At 51.5% G+C, this 19,182-nt stretch overlaps 1 protein-coding gene across 1 annotated transcript in view; it reads right to left on the minus strand.

Annotated features, from left to right (window-relative positions):
- IGFBP5 (insulin like growth factor binding protein 5) overlaps positions 1 to 14,393 on the minus strand; it is a 33,507-nt gene extending 19,114 nt beyond the window's left edge. Inside the window, exon 1 of the mRNA XM_069616812.1 lies at positions 13,074 to 14,393. Within this exon, the coding sequence (XP_069472913.1) occupies positions 13,074 to 13,404 (331 nt within the window). The 5' untranslated portion in view covers positions 13,405 to 14,393. The remainder of the gene's footprint in view (positions 1 to 13,073) is intronic.
- Positions 14,394 to 19,182: the final 4,789 nt, after the last annotated feature.

Here is a 19,182-nt window from a genome sequence, read left to right on the forward strand (position 1 = left end):
TTTGGATGTGTTTGGGAGTATGCATTACCTTTGTCTGTACTGTAGTGGTTGGGTGTATTTGGAAGCTTGCACTGCTGCTGACTGCAATGAAGTGGTTGGGTGTGTTTTGGATGTATTTGCTGCTGCTTGCACTGTACTGGTTGGGTGTGTTTGGGATGCATTCACTGCTGCTGACTGCACTGTACTGTTTGGGTGTGTTTGGGAGTTTGCACTACCTTTGTCTGCACTGTAGTGGTCGTCTGTATTTGGGAGGCTTGCACTGCTTCTGACTGCACTGTTTGGGTGTGTTTGGGAGTATTCACTACTTTTGCACTGTAGTGGTTGTGTGTATTTGGAAGCTTGCACTGCTGCTGACTGCACTGTAGTAGTTGGGTGTGTTTGGGACGCATTCACTGCTGCCGACTGCACTGTAGTGGTTGGGTGTGTTTGGGACACATTCACTGCTGCCGACTGCACTGTACTGGTTGGGTGTGTTGGGGGAGTATTCACTACCTTTGCACTGTAGTGGTTGTGTGTATTTGGAATCTTGCACTGCTACTGACTGCACTGTTTGGGTGTGTTTGGGATGCATTCACTGCTGCTGACTGCGCTGCACTGTTTGGGTGAGTTTGGGATGCATTCACTGCTGCTGACTGCACTGTACTGTGTGGGTGTGTTTGGGAGTATACACTACCTTTGTCTGCACTGTAGTGGTCGTCTGTATTTGGGAGGCTTGCACTGCTGCTGACTGCACTGTAGTGGTTGGATGTGTTTGGGATGCATTCGCTGCTGCTGACTGTACTGTACTGGTTGGGTGTATTTGGGAGGCTTGCGGTGCTGCTGATTACACTATACTGGTTGGGTGTATTTGGGAGGCTTGTGGTGCTGCTGCCTGCACTGTAGTGGTTGGTGTGCTTTGGATGCATTCACTGCTGCTGGCTGCCCTGTTTGGATGTGTTTGGGAGTATGCACTACCTTTGTCTGCATTGTAGTGGTTGGGTGTATTTGGAAGCTTGCACTGCTGCTGACTGCACTGTACTGGTTGGGTGTGTTTGGGATGCATTCACTGCTGCCGACTGCACTGTACTGGTTCGGTGTGTTTTGGAGTATACACTACTTTTGTCTGCACTGTAGTGGTTGTGTGTATTTGGAAACGTGCACTGCTGGTGACTGCACTGTAGTGGTTGGATGTGTTTGGGATGCATTCACTGCTGCTGACTGCACTGTACTGGTTGGGTGTATCTGGGAGGCTTGCAGTGCTGCTGACTGCACTGCAGTGGTTGGGTGTGTTTGGGATGCATTCACTGCTGCTGACTGCACTGTTTGGGTGTGTTTGGGGGTATTCACTACCTTTGCACTGTAGTGGTTGTGTGTATTTGGAGGCTTGCACTGCTGCTGACTGCACTGTTTGGGTGTGTTTGGGAGTATTCACTACCTTTGCACTGTAGTGGTTGTGTGTATTTGGAAGCTTGCACTGCTGCTGACTGCACTGTAGTGGTTGGGTGTATTTGGGATGCATTCGCTGCTGCTGACTGCACTGTACTGGTTGGGTGTATCTGGGAGGCTTGTGGTGCTGCTGCCTGCACTGTAGTGGCTGGTGTGCTTGGGATGCATTCACTGCTGCTGGCTGCCCTGTTTGGATGTGTTTGGGAGTATGCACTACCTTTGTCTGCACTGTAGTGGTTGGGTGTATTTGGAAGCTTGCACTGCTGCTGACTGCACTGAAGTGGTTGGGGGTTGGGTGTGTTTGGGATGCATTCGCTGCTGCCTGCACTGTACTGGTTGGGTGTGTTTGGGATGCATTCACTGCTGCTGGCTGCCCTGTTTGGATGTGTTTGGGAGTATCCACTACCTTTGTCTGCACTGTAGTGGTTGGGTGTATTTGGAAGCTTGCACTGCTGCTAGCTGCACTGAAGTGGTTGGGTGTATTTGGAAGCTTGCACTGCTGCTGATTGCACTGCAGTGGTTGGGTGTGTTTGGGATGCATTCACTGCTGCTGACTGCACTGTACTGGTTGGGTGTATCTGGGAGGCTTGCAGTGCTGCTGACTGCACTGCAGTGGTTGGGTGTGTTTGGGATGCATTCACTGCTGCTGACTGCACTGTTTGGGTGTGTTCACTACCTTTGCACTGTAGTGGTTGTGTGTATTTGGAGGCTTGCACTGCTGCTGACTGCACTGTTTGGGTGTGTTTGGGAGTATTCACTACCTTTGCACTGTAGTGGTTGTGTGTATTTGGAAGCTTGCACTGCTGCTGGCTGCACTGTAGTGGTTGGGTGTGTTTGGGAGTATGCACTAGTGGTTGGGTGTATTTGGAAGCTTGCACTGCTGCTGCCTGCACTGTACTGGCTGGGTGTGCTTGGGAAGCAGGCACAAACTCCGTTGGGAGTGGAGGGGGAATTGCCTATGGCAAAGCGGTGGCAGCAGCTGTGCAAACGTACAGAGACAATGAGATCACTTGGCACACACGCAGGACTGGCATCCAGCCCTTACAGGTAGGAGCTGCCACCGTCTAGTGCTAGGAGATTTGGCAGTTGTGCTAGAGCAGAGGTATCAAACGTGTTTATGCTGCCCCACCCCCACTTCTAATCATGCTTCTATAGGCGACCTTTTGTTGCTTGGGGCTGTGTTCTCTCTTTAAGGGAGATTTGCATTAAAGTTTTATTTTCAGGAAGACGCGCAGAGATTTTTTGCCGATATCATCATGCAATCACAAGAATTTCAGATATGTGCGGTCAGAACTTTCTGCTTTGTAATTCCGTGCGACATACGAGCCACCCAGCCGTGGCTCTTCAGCCAAAAGCACTTTGCAGGTAAAGAATTACAGCCTCAGGCCAATTCGTATTAAGGGAGATAGGAAATACTATATGTACCAGAATGCTGGGCAGCCTCTCCACCGCATTACAGTTGCTGGGTGGCTCGCAGTGGGCATTCTCTGCTTTGGCAGAACTGTTCTTTTTCTAATTGCCGACTTTTAATCGCGCTTGCCTAAAAAGCCTGGACCTGCTAAATATTCCGAGCTCAGGTTTGCCTCACTCTCCCGCCACAGGCTCCTGCGGTTCCCCATAAAATCCTTCCGGCCCGGGGCTAGTCTTATGCCCAAGGCTCAGATTCCAGCCCGCGAGTCACAAGCAGCAGCCAGGGGGCCCTTCCTCTCATAACCCCTGCCCTCTGCCCTGCGACCTCTGGCCTGACCCCAATCCTGCAGACTGCAGCTGCACACCTGACCGGCCCTCCCCCTTCTAGTCCACACACAGCTGTGTGCACAAAACCGAAATGGCCCTGCTCAAAGGAAGGTTAGTGAATCTGAAGGGGGAGGGAGGAACAGAACTCGCCACAAAAGGGAGGGCTGCCGCCGGGATGGGGGTGGGGGAGCAGTGCGGAAATCTGGCCTTGCAGCGCCAAGGCCTGGGAGCTAAACTGTCTGCAGCCGCCTTGCTTTCACGAAGCTGACGCAGCAAAACCCAAGGCAGCGCGGCTGGCCCATCCCTGCCCCCGGCTAAACATAGCCTGGCCTCGCATGTTTCAATTTACTTTTCACTTCATGTAGCATCATTTTTTTCTTTTTAAATGCAATTGTAAAAAAGTGACATACTATCTATGTTTCTCTCCCATAGCTTTTGTCTATTTATAGCGAGCACATCTCTCTCCGCTGCCCCCTCCTCCCCCCAGAACACATCCATGGTTTCTTTCGGGGTCCCTGTGGTTAGAAAATACCACTCGCGTTGAAGTGGGGACGGCCTCTTTATGGGACGAATAACGTAACGCCGATTTATATAGCGCTTACCCAAAACTGACCGTCTTCAGGTCCCTTTCAGTCAAAATGTACTTTTACCCAAGTTTAGGGCAATCGTACAGTCTTGGAAGAAGGATTGATCACAGCACATCTGGAGCTAACACAAGTCAGCTTGGTATGGATCTCCATATTGAGAAAAGTAAGATGTATTTCTGGTAGTGGGGGCTTATGGCAGTCAGTACCCAGGAGACTAGAGCTGGCATCAACTTACACAACAAGGAGATACAACAAGAAGCAAGGGGAGTTGGAATTCCAGGGCGATTATTCCAATACACAACTGTCACAACAGAAAGATGATCAGCGTCTAAGGATCCGCCCGAGAGTCAATATTGCGCCTTGTTATGGGGCCGGGGAGGCCAGCCCGCGGTGATTACAGGCTCTGGGTGGCAAGGCCTCTGTCCCCATGGTCACTGTGGGTCAACTCCCCATCCAAGCGCACTGCCTTCCAACTCCCCATCCAAGCGCACTGCCTTCCAACTCCCCATCCAAGCGCACTGCCTTCCAACTCCCCATCCAAGCGCACTGCCTTCCAACTCCCCATCCAAGCGCACTACCTTCCAAATCCCCATCAAAGCACATTACTTTCTAACTCCACATCAAAACACATTACCTTATAACTTCCCCATAAAAACACTTTACCCTAACTCAAAGCGCATTGCCTTCTTACTCCCCCATCACAGCACATTTTCTTCTAAATCTCCATTAAACTATGTCACCTCCTCCTACATTAAGTCCAATGGACTTCACTTCCTAATCATCAAAGCACATCAAGCAACTCCAATCAAAGCTAGTTCCTCCTAACTCACCCTCAAAGCATATCACCTCCCCCAACTCACCAACAGGCGGCAACCAAATAGTCACACCAGAAGCTCCAACCTACCAACACAATTACTAACCTATGCCCCCTTCCTGCTCATTTGACATAACCAACGCCACTACTCCAGACCATGGGCTAGCCACACTACACACAAACAAACCAAGAATCAGTGCTATGTTCACACCCAGCATCCCTGAGGTGCTGGAAGCACACCTAGAGTGAACCACCCACATAGTCCATAAAATCCTCAACACGCAAGAACACACCAAGACACCAGATAGTCGTACAGCCAGGGCCAACCACGACTCTGGATCCCTTACGGGCACTATATAACCAGTGTGCACAACCACAACCCACCCCAACACCAGACAACACACTAACACCAACACAAACACTAGCTCACACTAGAGGCACTGAGTCTTACCCATACCGTTACAGCACACTGGGCCTTCTGCACCAACTCCCACATGCAAAACAACCCTCACAGACGCCAGTTCCTAATGGTTCTGAACCTATCCCCCCATCCTATCCTCACTACTCACTAACCCCCCCCTTTTCTTGCAGAGCCACGCACGCGCCTGGAGACTGCCCCTGGGTGGTAGCAGTGCTTGGTTTAAATAAACATAACATAACCATCCAAGCGCATCACCTCCAAAAGCACCATCAAAGCACATCTCCTCCCAATGCACCATCAAAGCACATCACCTCGTAACTCACCATTAAAGCATATCTACTAACTCACAATCAAAGCACATCACCTCTCAAAGCATGTCACCTCCTCCTAACTCACCGTCGAAGCACATCACCTTCTCCCAATTCACCAAAGCACATTACCCACTAACTCTCCATTAAACCATGTCAACTGCTCCTACCTTAAGATCGATGGACACCACTTCCTAATCACCAAAGCGCATCAAGTGCCTCACAATCAAAGCATATAACCTCTTAGTACACCATCTAAAAACGCCACATTATCCTAATTCGACATCAAAGCACATCACGTCCACCTAACTGAATAAAGGACATCACCTCACCCTAACTAATTATAACACCGCCAAAGTACCTCACTTCCTCCTAACTGTCAAAGCGCATCACCTAACTCAAAAGTACACCATCATCTTCAACTTCTCTATTAAATACCTAAACCTCCTCTTAACTCTCCAATGCACATCACCTCCTAAGCGGTGCTCTCAATGGGCAGACACTTGCTCGACCCGAGTACCTGCACTTCTTTTATTTGAAAGACGTACTGTACTACCAGCACTACAAAACAGGACGCCAATTTGAGTACGGGCACTTCTCAACAGTAAGCAGGTACTCAAAGATAGTAAGTACCTGTACGTCAGTACTCCATTTCAACCACTTCTCTTAAAATTACCATCAAAGCACATGCCCTATCCCTAACTCAGCATAAATGCACCTCACCATATCTAAGCTCACCAAAGAAGCCCATCCTTTCAAAGGTCGGGTAATGCACAGGGAGTGTCCATGTACCGATGTTATCTACGGACTAGGCAGCGCTATGCAAAAATAACTCTCTCTTGGCGCTTGAATGACTTGTGTGAGTTAGGGCCCAACTCCATGGTACTAATGTTGTCTATCTTGGAAAGATAAGTCAGCGTTGCCGGCAATTGTGCTGCCAAGTGGAGCCATGTCACATGTGCCATCTTTAGCAAGGCCGAAGTGGGGCCATGCCACATGTGCCATCTTTAGCAACGCCCAAGTGGGGTCTTGTCACATGTGCCATCTTTAGCAAGGCCTAAGTGGTTCCATACCACATGTGCCATCTTTAGCAACGCCCAAGTGGGGTCTTGTCACATGTGCCATCTTTAGCAAGGCCTAAGTGGTTCCATACCACATGTGCCATCTTTAGCAAGGCCCAAGTGGGGCCATGCCACATGTGCCATCTTTAGCTAGGCCGGCCCGAGGGGGCCATGCCACATGCGCCATCTTTAGCAAGGCCCAAGTGGGGCCATGTCACATGTGCCATCTTTGAAATGCCTTGGCTTTCGTTTATTACAAAGGCCAGCCTCCTAGTCCCTGAAGCCAAAGTGGTGCTGCCTACAGAGGCAATGCCACGATGACTTGGAGACAGTGCCAGCCAATCAATTCCCTAACCCCTCCCAATGTTGTGGCCCTTCACTGCTGTGTAGAACCCGAGTCTATGAGTGTGGGAAGAAATGCACGCAGTCTAAGATTAGTGAGGGTGAGGGTGGGAACAGTGGCAAATGAGGAGGCACTCGCTGCATGAGAATGGGGTTGGAGCCGGGTCCCTTAGAGGGCAGGCGGTTCATAGACCCAGTAATACCCAGTAAGGCTCAGTTCACTGTTGCATGTATGGGGTGTGAAGCTTGCTATTTGGCAAGAGCAGGGCGAGCTGTTGGGAGAAATGGGCCTGCACCTTGTGCATTGGCCTGGGTGGTGGGGGTGGCGTGGCGCGGGATAGGGGCTCTATCTATTCACCGTTAAAGTGGGCGTCTGTGTACAGTTTCACTTAACTTTTTGAAACAGAAGACCTGTAAAGCCATGCCTAAAAATAAGGCAGTCTTAGGATTTTAGAAGTAAAGGACTTCTGCGACAAAAAGATGATGGTCAGTAGGTAGAACACCCCTGCTTTCTGGTTTTCAAGTCTGAGAAAAACCAAAAGAGAAAGTAGCGACTGCGGAGGGAGGGAGTGGAATTTGGTTGTTGAAACCAAGAGGTTGCTGGCTATTGAAGGTGCGGTACGAACATTGTGTGTTGGCCTCCTAGGGGCTCATATTTAAGGGCATAGCAAGATGCTTGCCTCAAAATGGCTCATATACAGTAACATAGTATGCACATGATTACCTGTAATGAGAAGGTTTATGGCTGGCTGTGAGGTATGCAATTTCTTTTCTGCATTAAGGCTTATTGCAGGAGGCAGAGTGGCCAACTTGCTTCCTGTAATGTATAGGCATATTACTGGAGTTAGGGTCGGTAACTTGTTGCTAAAATGAGAAGGCTTATAGTTGGATGTACGGTATGCAACGTCTTTCCTTTCCTTTAATGAGCAGGCATATTGCTAGTGTTAGGGTGGGCAACTTTTTTCTGGTAATGAGCAGGTGTATTACTGGAGGTAGGGTGGTCAACTTCTTTTGTTTAATGAGAAGGCTTATTGCTGTAGTTAGGGTATGCAACTTCTTTTGTGTAATGAGAAGGCGTATTGCTGGAGTTAGGGTATGCAACTTCTTTCCTATAATGAGAAGAGGTATTGCTGGAGGTGAGTGGGCAACTTGTTTCCTGTAATTTGCAGGCATATCACAGAGTTAGGCTATGCCACTTCTCTACTGTAATGAGCAGGCGTATTGCTGGAGGTAGGGTGGGAAAATTGCTCCCTGTAATAAATGGGCGCATTTCTGGAGGTAGGGTATGCAACTTCATTCCTGTTTATTGCTGGAGGTAGTGTGGGCTACTTGTCTCCTGTAATGAGCAGACGTATTGCTGGAGGTAGGGTGGGAAACCGTGTCCCAGTAATAAGGCTTACTGCTGGAGGTAGGGTGGGCTACTTGTTTCCTGTAATGAGAAGGCTCATTGCTGGCAGTAGGGTAGGCAACTCTTTTCCTGCAATGAGAAGGGTTATTTCTGGAGGTAGGGTATGCAACTTCTTTCCAGTAATGAGAAGGGTTATTGCTGGAGGTAGTGTGGGCTACTTCTTTCCTTTCCTGTAATGAGAAGGCTCATTGCTGGAATTAGCGTGGGCAACTTGTTTCCTGTAATGAGATGGGTGATTGCTGGAGGTAGGGTATGCAACTTCATTCCTGCTTTATTGCTGTAGGTAGTGTGGGCAGCTTCGTTCCTGTAATGAGAGGGTTTATTGCTGAAGGAAGGGTATGCAGCCTCTTTCCTTTCCTATAATGTGAAGGCTTATTGCTGGGGGTGAGTGGGCAACGTGTTTCCTGTAATTTGCAGGCATATCCCTGGAGTTAGGCTATGCAACTTTTTTGCTGTTATGAGAAGGTTTATTGATTGTGGTAGGCTAGGAAACATCGACCATGTAATGAGAAGGCTTATTGCTGTAGGTAGAGTATGCAGTGTGTTTCCTGTAAAGAAGGCTTCTTGCTGGAGTTAATGTAATTAGGATATGCAGCTGGTTTCCTGAATCGAGAAGGCTTATTGTTGGGTGTGTGTGCTATTGCTTGTTTAGTGGCAATAGAACGTGGCACAGTGGTAGACATGCAGCACACCGTTTGATTTCAGGCATCAGTGGGCACCTGCTTACGGCTGGGATCAGCAGCACAGATGTTTTAGGGTGGGTCGTCTGCACGAGCAAGGGATGCGAGTGGGCCCTGGTGCGTACGCTGGCACCAGGATGCGAGTGGGCCCTGGTGCGTAGACTGGCACCAGGAGACATTGTTGCATGTACAGTTTGTATGCAGATGCGGTAAGCATGCTACCTGCATAGGGGCAAATACAATCAGATGGCTTCCACTGACCGTGCCCACGCCACAAACACAACCACGGCAGAAGCGCGGGAGTTAAGGTGTGGTCTCGGTTCGGGGTGGGTCCAGTCATTAGTTCTGGGCAGGGGGTGGTTGGAAAATAGAGCTTCTCTGGGCTCTAGCCGCTGTTGCCCACTGCCACAGGCGAGCTTGAGCTTCCCGTTTTCCTACCGCCTCCTCACACTACAGTTGAGATTTGCAGTCTGTGTGACCTTGCTGTTTTTTAAGTGTTGTTTGAGTTTATAGGCATTACACGAGTGGTCAAGTAGCGTTTGTTTTCCACACGTCAGGTGAGAGGTGGTTGATGTGCAGGTAGCATGCCCATCGTCGTTAACTATTTACCACCCGCATCCCTATCTAGTATCTCGCCGGCCCCCCAACCTGTGGCACGGGGCAGGAAGGCTACTGGTGGGGTTGACCCTCCTGCACTGTCCATCTGGCTAGGGCAGTAAGATGGGTGGTCTTTCTGTTGGAAGCTAGTTCCGAATAATGGAGCACAGGTGGGAAAATGCAGAACCCTGGCACGGGGACTTCTTTAGGTGTGCCCCAATAGATGGTACAATGACCAACAAGTACTGGCAATGGGGACGCTGCATAGTGCCAACGTACACACAGTGGTGGCAAGAGCACTGCGGGGTGCCAATGTACAAGAAGCTGCATCAGGGGTGTTAGAGGGCAAAAGAGGGGTAACGTGTACACAAAGGGGGAACTATGTCCCATGCTTGCTGCCCCACTCCCCTCGCCACCGGTCCCATACCCACCCTCACTCAGCACCCCCTCTGCAATACAAAGCCCATACGTGGGTCCTGCCTTTCCTCCACCCTACCACCCCAACAAACGCGGGGTGTTACAGCTGTACTATCACAACAGAAGGAAACCGTACAATGAAATGTATCTTAATGGACCAGCATTACTTTCAGGCCTTTTCCGCCACAGCACGCCACCCTCCCCTTTCTAATCACCCACCCTTCACACGTCTTATGGGGCACGCCAAGGACTAAAGCCACCTTTTCCACCCACTCATTACCTACACGCGCCTCTGCGCCCGGAGCAATGCCATGTTAATCTTCTTCAAATGCAGAGGATCAACGATGTTCAGTGCAGGAGCCGGTCTATCAGGAGGCTCAGGAAGGCCCTTTATACCCGCCCGCCCCCCACACTGTCCCCCTTAGGGGGACAGCAAAACACGAATGTGCCCTTCGCCTCCCCTCCATGGACGGGGTTCCGCGTGACAAAAAAAAAGGGAAACATGACCGATTTCACTAAAAAAAATAGGAGGAACGCCATACCCTTCCGTTCCCGCCCACTTCGAACTCTGCAGACAGGTGCAGCGGCGCGTGTGAAATTCTCAGGGATAATGCTTTGAACAAGACACTGGTGCCCATCCACTCCCACGTGAATCAAGACTCGGCCCACCTTTCCCTCCCTAACCTGCTCCCCCTGTCTTTGACCGTCTAGCCCCTCTCTCCATGCCCTTAATAATAGCCTCTGCTTTTCATGGTATTCACTCGCCGCACTCCAGTGCTTACCCTCGCTGGCGTTGTGCTATAACAAACCCAGCGCATGCTTACAGGGGCTGGCAGGCACAGCCGGGTGCAGCTGCACCTCTCGCGGGAGCCCTGATTTGGTGATGGGGATGGATCACTCGCATTGCTCAATTTCAGTCTAATAGTTCCATAGACCCGTGTGTGTGCTAGGGTTTTCAAATGAGTGCTGTATTATAGAGGGGGGCGAGTGGGAGCCGAGGGGCGGCCAGGCATGTGCCTTTGCACCCTGCGATTAGTGGCGGTCCAGTGTTCCTTTTAAGAGTAGTTATATCAGTTCGCTCCTAAACTGCACAAGGGAGTTGCCCGCGTCCTATGCGCGTTGGGATATTGTTCCACAGTTCTGGAGGACGGCACGAGTGGGCTTGCTTTCCTGCGGTTCCCCTCTCCTAGACTTCAACGGGATCCCTCCCAGACAACTGCCGATCGGCCAAACCCTTTGCCTTCTCGCGAGGCATTGGTGCACACTCACTGGCCCCAGGCGGGGATCTGCTGGGAGAAATTAAGGCCCGAGGGGGATGGGCACGAGCGGGTGCCCCGGAATCACGCGCACGCAGCCGTCTCTGTGGAGACACGGGGGAGGAGGGGTGGGTGGGATCAGAGGCGTACACCGGCACGCTGCTGCTGGGCATGGAGGTACAGCCGAGAGGCGGGGGTGCACAATGGGCTGCCAGATAAGGGATCCGTGGAAAACACCGAGGCTCAACTATTCATGTGCACCACTTGCAAGGGTGCAGAGTGTTGGCTGCCCACTGGTACACATGAGACAGAAGGCCCCGAGCAGCCTGGGGGCAGTGGGAGACTCCAGCCGGTTCAAAAACAAATTGAACTATTCCTCTGCATAGTGCATACACAATATTCTGAACGCCTCTGAGGTCATGCGCACTGCACCGCCCCCGCCCCATCGCCCCACCGAGACAAAAAAAAAAAAACACGTCCACACCCATTGCTAGCCTGGCAGTGTCAGAGAGCACACCGGTTTATGTTCTCACTAAACCACTTTGGTCTGAATCCGACATCAGAGGGCTAAGGTCACCGGGAAAATGGACATAACTGCTGCTGCTGGCCCCGCTTCACACCCCTGTCTTGCTATTTTAAATGTAACACACGTTCTCGACCTCAGAAAAAAAAATGTGGCCCTTCCTGCACCCGAACGGGTTAGCTACCTGCAGTGTAAGCACAGGTCTGAACAACATGCACCCAACGCAATGAGCTATCTGTCCCTCAACGGAACAAGAGCTATGCAGATGAGAGTGCAACGTTTGCCCTGGTGACTGTTTAGAGGGGTACATCTCACACGCCCTTTCTTTATGCTGTGCGATTTGTTTTGCTCTGAAGCAGCCAGCGGCTTCGGTGGGGGCGGAGGGATTCATTCTGCTGGTCCAATGGGCAATCCGCCCCCCCCCCCCGAGATTGATGCATGCACACTGAAAGTGAGGGGCACATTGATAACACCGAAAGACATGTGTAGGGGGCGTGGTATAAGAGAAGGACTACTAACATATTGGATATCCGGTAGATGTCATTTCTAACTAGGTGCGTATGCACACAAGCGCAACACATAGCTGTTGCGGGCCACTCCCCTCCGCAACACACGCCTTCTCTGTGCAATACTGACCTGTGCGGTCTATGCCTGCACCAGACACAACACGTCTGCCCTCAGCAACACCTGCATTTCCCATGGAAACTTAAAAACCAACTACTAGAATTCTTTCTCAATGAAACAAGTGTCTTACTTTACGACACGTACCTACCTTTTGCAACACAGCGCTTCGATGCCAAACCAATGACAGTAGGCGCTTTATACATGCCATATAACTGCAAATATGCAACAGTCGCGCGCTGCACCAACATTTCACAACACTTAGCAGCATATTACCACGAACGAGGGGCGGGGACACTGCTGGCCTTGTTGCACACAGAGGACCATGCCAGTGTAGTATTTATACAGTGCGGGGATAGGGGCGATGAGTGTTTAAAGCCAGGGAGGGGAACTGTCTGAACGAACCCTTGGGAAGGTGCTGGGTAGGGGTCGTTTTTGGGCAGAGTGCAAAGCAGTGTTTCACACGTAGGGGCGGTCTCCAGCACACAAGTGGGTGCGGCTTTGGGCATGGACGATGGGCAGTGTGTAACGGTGGTGAGGAGGTGGTATTGTGGTAGGGTGGGTGTCGGCATTAACACGGGGGTATTACGGACAAACACGGATGAACTTGTGGAGCGTTGTGAGCGCAGTACTTAACAGGGGGGGAGCGGTTTGGCATGGGGGGCCTGGCATAAGCAAAGCTTGCCATCCTCCCCAGAGAGGGGCAGAGGCTGACAGACATCACCATCATCGCTACTCGCTTGTTACAATCCTTGCAAGGTGTCTTTGCTAGGCAGTGTTTAACGCACGGCAGTGACGTCACCCAGAGCGCAGTTTCGCAGGCAGGCAGGCAGGAAGGAGGCGCAATGTGGAGCCGCAGCAGCGCCATGCACTCACCGGTCTTGGCCTGGTCCCGGTAGCTCTTCTCCGGCAGGCAGACCCCGCGGCCGTGCAGCAAGGCGTGCAGAGGCTTGTCTTCGCCCTGGCGGGGCAGGCAGCGCAGGCCCTGGGAGCAGCGCTCCGTGTAGACGCCGCAGGCCTGGGATTCGGCCAGGGCGCAGGTCAGGCAGCAGCCGCAGCCCGGCTCCTTCACCAGCTCGCAGGCAGCGGGGGTGGGCGGGCACATGGACAGGGCCTTGTCGTCACACTGCTCGCAGTGCACGAAGGAGCCCAGGGCCCGGCAGAGGCCGAGGGTCAGCGAGAGCAGCAGGCAGAGTCCGGGAAGCATGGCTGTGAACCCCAACAACTGTTCCTCGAGGGCTGGAGGGGAGCTTCACCCCCAACAAACTGTTGGGATCCTCCGAAAAGGAATGCAGACACCCCCACACGCGCAGGTCGACTGTTCTTAGTCCCTGCACCCTAAAAACGACCCTGGCTGATCTGCACTGCACAACCCCCCTCGATATCCCGACCCCGAATACGCGGACCGGGGAGATCTTGGCGCTCTCTCCGCCCACCCTAAAAACTGGTCACAGATTTTAAACAAACTGAACGTGACTAACAATACCTCTGCAGACCCCAAAACTGGCCAGCAATATGTGGAGAGCCCTGCACCTTTAAATGATCAGCCGACTGTGCAGGCGCTCGTGTTCCCCCCGCCAAGAAAGTCACAAAAGAAATGCAAACAAAGTGGGCAGCCTTCGCACAAGGCACCCTCAAACTAGAGTCCAGAGGTTCCCACAACCGACCGCTGCAACAGCCACCAAGGGGCGTCCTTTCTCTCTCCTCTGCTGCAGCAATTGGGGTCAGCGGTCTTTAACAGAGTGCCGCCTGCAACAGGTAGCAAAGAACACACAAAAAAACAAAACACAATTTTGGACGAGGTACGTTATACCCTTTCCCCCCCCCCTTGCCGAGAACTATGGAAATACAGTCCAGATACCAAACAAATCCACGTTTTGTTTGTACATCGGGCACAAAAAGTTCTCTTCGGGTGAGTTCTCAAACCAGTGTCCTTTGGGACCAGCACGGGAAGACTGCAGCGGGTGCTTTCAGGAAAAGAGGGGAAAATGTGCAGGGTTTTCCTCTTTCCTCCCTTGTTGCAAGAATAGTAACAGTCGCGTCGTCTTAGTGGAAAAGCACAATGTTTGCAATATTAAAATAAAGGCAAGTGCTCTTGGAAGTCGGTGGTGTCGCTCCCTTCCTCCGGTGCTGTGGAGATGTTTGCCCAGTCGCTCCTTTCTGCCCCGGGAGAAGTTCCCGCAGAGACTGCTGGCTGCAGAGACCGGGCTGTCTGTCTTAAATACACTGGCCCTGGCCGGCTGCCAGCCCCCGGAGCAATCTGAGCTCTGAATGACACCCCCTCCTGGATGCATGCAGTAACCAGGGCGATATCGGTGCACATTCAAACAAGTGGGGGCACCTCCCTTCTATCGTCCTGCCTCTTAATGCTCGGGCATAACCCCTCCTCCTGGAACCCCCCCTCCCTCCCCACTCCCCCGTAGGAGAAATGCCCAGTGCTGCAGCACGGCGGGAGGGGTGAGGCTGAGAATGGCTGCTGCTTGGGTAGTGAGACGCAAGGGGGGGAGGGTGGTGCAGCAGAAACTGCAGACAGAAAACAAAATTAATTGCAGCAGCTGACAAACTTTCATGCCCAGTTGGGGTGAGGAAGAGGTGCAACGCAGCCAAGCTGCCCCGGGCAACGTGACGAGAGGAAGGGCAGTAAAGGTTTGGTAACAAAAGGAACGTTTGCACAAGACGAGCAAACCGGGTGATGGGTTGAAAGGCGGAGCAGGGGCTTGCTCCGCTGAATGCTGAAAGAACGGGACAGTTTGCAAGAGTAAAGCGGCCATTGACAGTGGTCGTTTGCAGCAGCCAGGCTTTCTTTTGCGATGGTGTGTAGTCTGACTGCACACGGAGGTCTTTAAGTGCAGGTGGAGTTGATGCTTAAAGGGGCTATACTCGCACACAAAAAAAGAACTTGAAGAAGTCCAACTTCCACAGGCCAGTGGTATGAGGGAAGTGTTTTGTAGACTGAACACCTTTTCCCAAACTGAGCGTCATAAGGCGGTATTAACCATGTGCACGATACTGTTTTGCCATTGCACACTGAAGCATGTCTCGCCTCTCCTTTCCCCTACACTCACGGGGTCTCTAGAGACCCCAGTTAGGCACGGTCTGTGCATCTCTGTTTCAAACTCTTAAACAAACTATCCAGCTGGGTGAGCTGGCGTTTTTCAGCAGATCTGTTTACTATTCTGCCTGGTTCTTATCAGACAGGTCCTGTCGCCCTTCTGCCCAGTGCAGTTGAGCTGGGTCCTGGCCAGTATTCTGCCTGGTGCATTTCCGCCGGCTCCTGTCCCTCATGCTGACTAGTGCATTTTTGCCCGCTCCTGTCCATTCCTGCTGCCTGGTGCAGTTTGCCAGCTTCTGTCTCTCTGGCTACCTGGTGCCTTTCTGCCAGCTCCTGTCCCTCGTGTTGACTGGTGAATTTTTGCAGGGCCCTGTGCCTCGTTGTGCCCAGGGCATTTCTGCCGGCTCCTGTCCCTTTTGCTACTTGGTGCATTCCTGCTGGCTCCTGCCCCTCGTGTTGACTGGTGCATTTTTGACTGCTCTTGTCCCTAGTGCTTCCTGATGCATTTTTGCCTGGTCCTGTGCCTTGTGTCCGGGGCATTTCTGCCGGCTCCTGTCCCTTGTGCTGCATGGTCCATTTTTGGAAGCTCCTATCCCTCATGCTGTCTGGTGCATTTCTACCGGCTCCTGTCTCTCGTGCCGCTTGATGCATTTGTGTTGGCTTGTGATGCCAGGTGCATTTTAGTAGGCCTTTAGCAGTGCATTTTTGCCAGTTTATGTCCCTTGTGCCGGCTGGTGCGTTTTTGCGCTTCTGTTCATTGGGCTGCCTGGTGCATTTTTGCCTGCTTCTGTCCATTCGTGCTGCCTGGTGCATTTTTGCCAGCTCCTGTCCCTCGTGCTGCCTGGTGCATTTTTGCCAGCTTCTCTCCATTCGTGCTGCCTGGTGCATTTTGGCCAGCTTCTGTCCATTCGTGCTGCCTAGTGCATTTTTGCCAGCTCCTGTCCCTCGTGCTGCCTGGTGCATTTTTGCCAGCTTCTCTCCATTCGTGCTGCCTGGTGCATTTTTGCCAGCTTCTGTCCATTCGTGCTACCTGGTGCATTTTTGCCAGCTCCTGTCCCTCGTGCTGCCTGGTGCATTTTGGCCAGCTTCTGTCCATTCGTGCTGCCTGGTGCATTTTTGCCAGCTTCTGTCCATTCGTGCTGCCTGGTGCATTTTTGCCAGCTTTTGCCAGCTTCTGTCCATTCGTGCTGCCTGGTGCATTTTTGCCAGCTTCTGTCCATTCGTGCTACCTGGTGCATTTTTGCCAGCTCCTATGCCTCGGGCTGCCTGGTGGATTTTTATTTGCTCTTGCCCCTTGGGCTGCCTCGTCCATTTTAGCCAGCTTCTGTCCCTCTGGCTACCTGGTGCATTTTTGCCGGCTCCTGTCCCTCGAGCTGTCTGGTGCATTTCACCTCCTCTTTATCGCCTGTTGTAGCTGGCGTATTACACCGTGGCGCCGTCTGCCATGTGCATTTCTTCCCGCAGGGGGCGTATCCATCTTGATTCAAAATGAACTTTTTTCTACCTTTCTTGAAAGAGGGACTGCTTAGTGACCCTACCCTGCCTGCAATGGCCGCGTACCTTCCGCGATATATATCGTTGCATAGAGTATCGTGTAGTTTAACGTTACCCGGTTTTTGTTTGAAAGTGTTTTTCTCCAAAGGGGCCGTGACTTTCCCTTACCTCTCGGGCATGGCACTGGAAGACGGACAGAGCACCGAGTGTCTGTTTCTTGGTAAGATGCGTCTACACAAAAGGGGTCTGAACTGAAAAGGGAAGCCCTCGAGGCTCCGGAGTCCCCTGCCCCACCCTGTGAAAAGAAACAGCCTTTTACAGGGGCACGTAAATGTGTTCGAAATTCAGCGTTTATTGACCAGGTTTGGAGCTGCAATTTTTACAAAGCAGAAATACGAGTTCCTGCAGCAGATCGGAATTGTCTCGTACCCTTATATGCTTGCCCCCTTCCAATCCTTCTGCAACCAGAAATCCAGATCCACGAGTTAAATTATTTTTACAGCTCGCGCACAATGTGTACACGTAAACCTTGTTTCTGCGAGCCTGCTGTTCGTATTTGCACCGTGCAGACCTGCAGCCGGCCAGACTGTACTTGTCGTCGAGTTATCTTTCCGCGAGGCCTGCACCCGTGCACAGAATAAGTGACATGGTCATGCCGTTTCCCTGCTTTTCCTGCACATAGGGATATACTGCAGTTCATTCGTTTGGTCACTTGGTGGCGCTCTTAACTATGCTATAAATGTGTGTCCCTCTTGGTCTAAAATATTTAACTGTTTCCCTCCCACGCAAGCTGCTGGGTTTCTCCAAAAAAGGCAGCCGAAAATTGAATCCCTGGGATCGTGGTAGAGACTCGTAACCTAATATTTATGTCTGTTACAGGAGGATAAATGGTCATTACACAACGCTCTTACTGCATAAATTACTTATTCGAGCCTTGGTCAACATATTTTGCGGCTAACCTTAAGCGGGAGAGTTCGTTAACGCCGAGTTTAGGGGCGTTTCAAATAGTCCGCGATACTCAATTAGGTTCCGGGAGACTGGCAAAACGTACTGTAGGAATCGAGGAAGGGATTGTAGCGAGGGGCGCAAGGTTATACGTAGGTAGGTTTAAACCCATTTGTTTGAAAGTAACAGTTTTAGAAGAGGGTCTCCCTGTTTTTGCTTGTATTGGAGCCGATTCTGGAAACGCCTCTCTGAAAAAACGTAACTTAAGCACCGCATCACCCCTGAACGGAGAGCTCCCCTAAAATTGTGCACGAGTCTCCCAGAATGCTGTCCTTACGTTTTCGACGTTAGCCCGTACATAAAAGAAGCACGCGAAGCGCCCGGCCACCGAGTTCCCCGTATTAGTTAACAACGCAAGAAAATGCACGTGCCGACTGCCCAGCCCCCTCCCCGGATTGAAGCACAGTGCTGCATTCGCTGAACCCACCGAGCCGCCCCGTCAGACTATGTCCAATCTTCTTGCAAAACAATGATAGCATTTCACGCTTCATTGAATTTGGCAATTTCTCCCCAAATTTACGAACATGAAAAACAGGACGTGCGTTCTGGGTTGGCCCTGGACTTTTACTCTGCTCTCTGGTCGCCAAGAACACTCTCGCAGTTTGAGTTTCGCTGCAGACGCTTTACAGGCGCCCTGCACCCTTTTCTGCGATCTGTGGAGGGAAAAAGCGTTACGGTTCCTGTTCAAACTTTGTAGCCTTAAGGGGACTTTCTGGAGTGGCCAGGAGACATGTATTTTCCTGGGCGAAGTTTTTAGGCTTTAGGTTCAGTCAGCGGCCTTCGCTCTGAGACAATGCGCGCTGAGAGGAATTAACATCCTACCCCCCACCCACAACTCGAAGTTGCAGGAGTGCCCTACCGTTTAACACTGTAGGTATTAAAAAACGCCCCCTAACTGTCACTTACGTGCACCTATCGAATTCTAAGTATGCTGGCCCTGCCCCCAGGGGGGGGACTGAGAACGAAGAGGCCCTGGAAATAACTTTCAAAGTGGCTCCATATTACACATTTTCAGCAAACCCAACCCCTTTCCTATTAGAACATTTGCTAAAAAAAATATGTTACAAACACAAGAGGCCCAGGGTGCAGAGGCCTACCTGGAAGTCTCCAGAGTTCCCTAAAGGACCCCCGTGCCTGAAACGTGGAAGCAATGGAACAAATGGGCTTACTTGTAATTACCTCCTATAGTCCTCATTTACACTTGTGACACTATCCTCCTGCAAAAAGCGAGTACCCCTGCCCCCCCCTCCCCCCCCCCCCGAGACACCCTGGCCAGTGGCGTCACCAGGAATCAAATTTCTCCAGCATTGGATCTTTCATGGATTCACATGCTTAGAATATTCCCCGTCGTCAGGCTGGGAACCCTCGGTACATTTATAAAGACGTTTTCCATAGGAAAAAATGTCAACACTTTTGGGCCGCTTACGCCTGTGC

The sequence above is a fragment of the Ambystoma mexicanum genome, chromosome 9, assembly GCF_040938575.1.
Source record: "Ambystoma mexicanum isolate Mex_15411 chromosome 9, UKY_AmexF1_1, whole genome shotgun sequence".
Taxonomy (NCBI): domain Eukaryota; kingdom Metazoa; phylum Chordata; class Amphibia; order Caudata; family Ambystomatidae; genus Ambystoma; species Ambystoma mexicanum.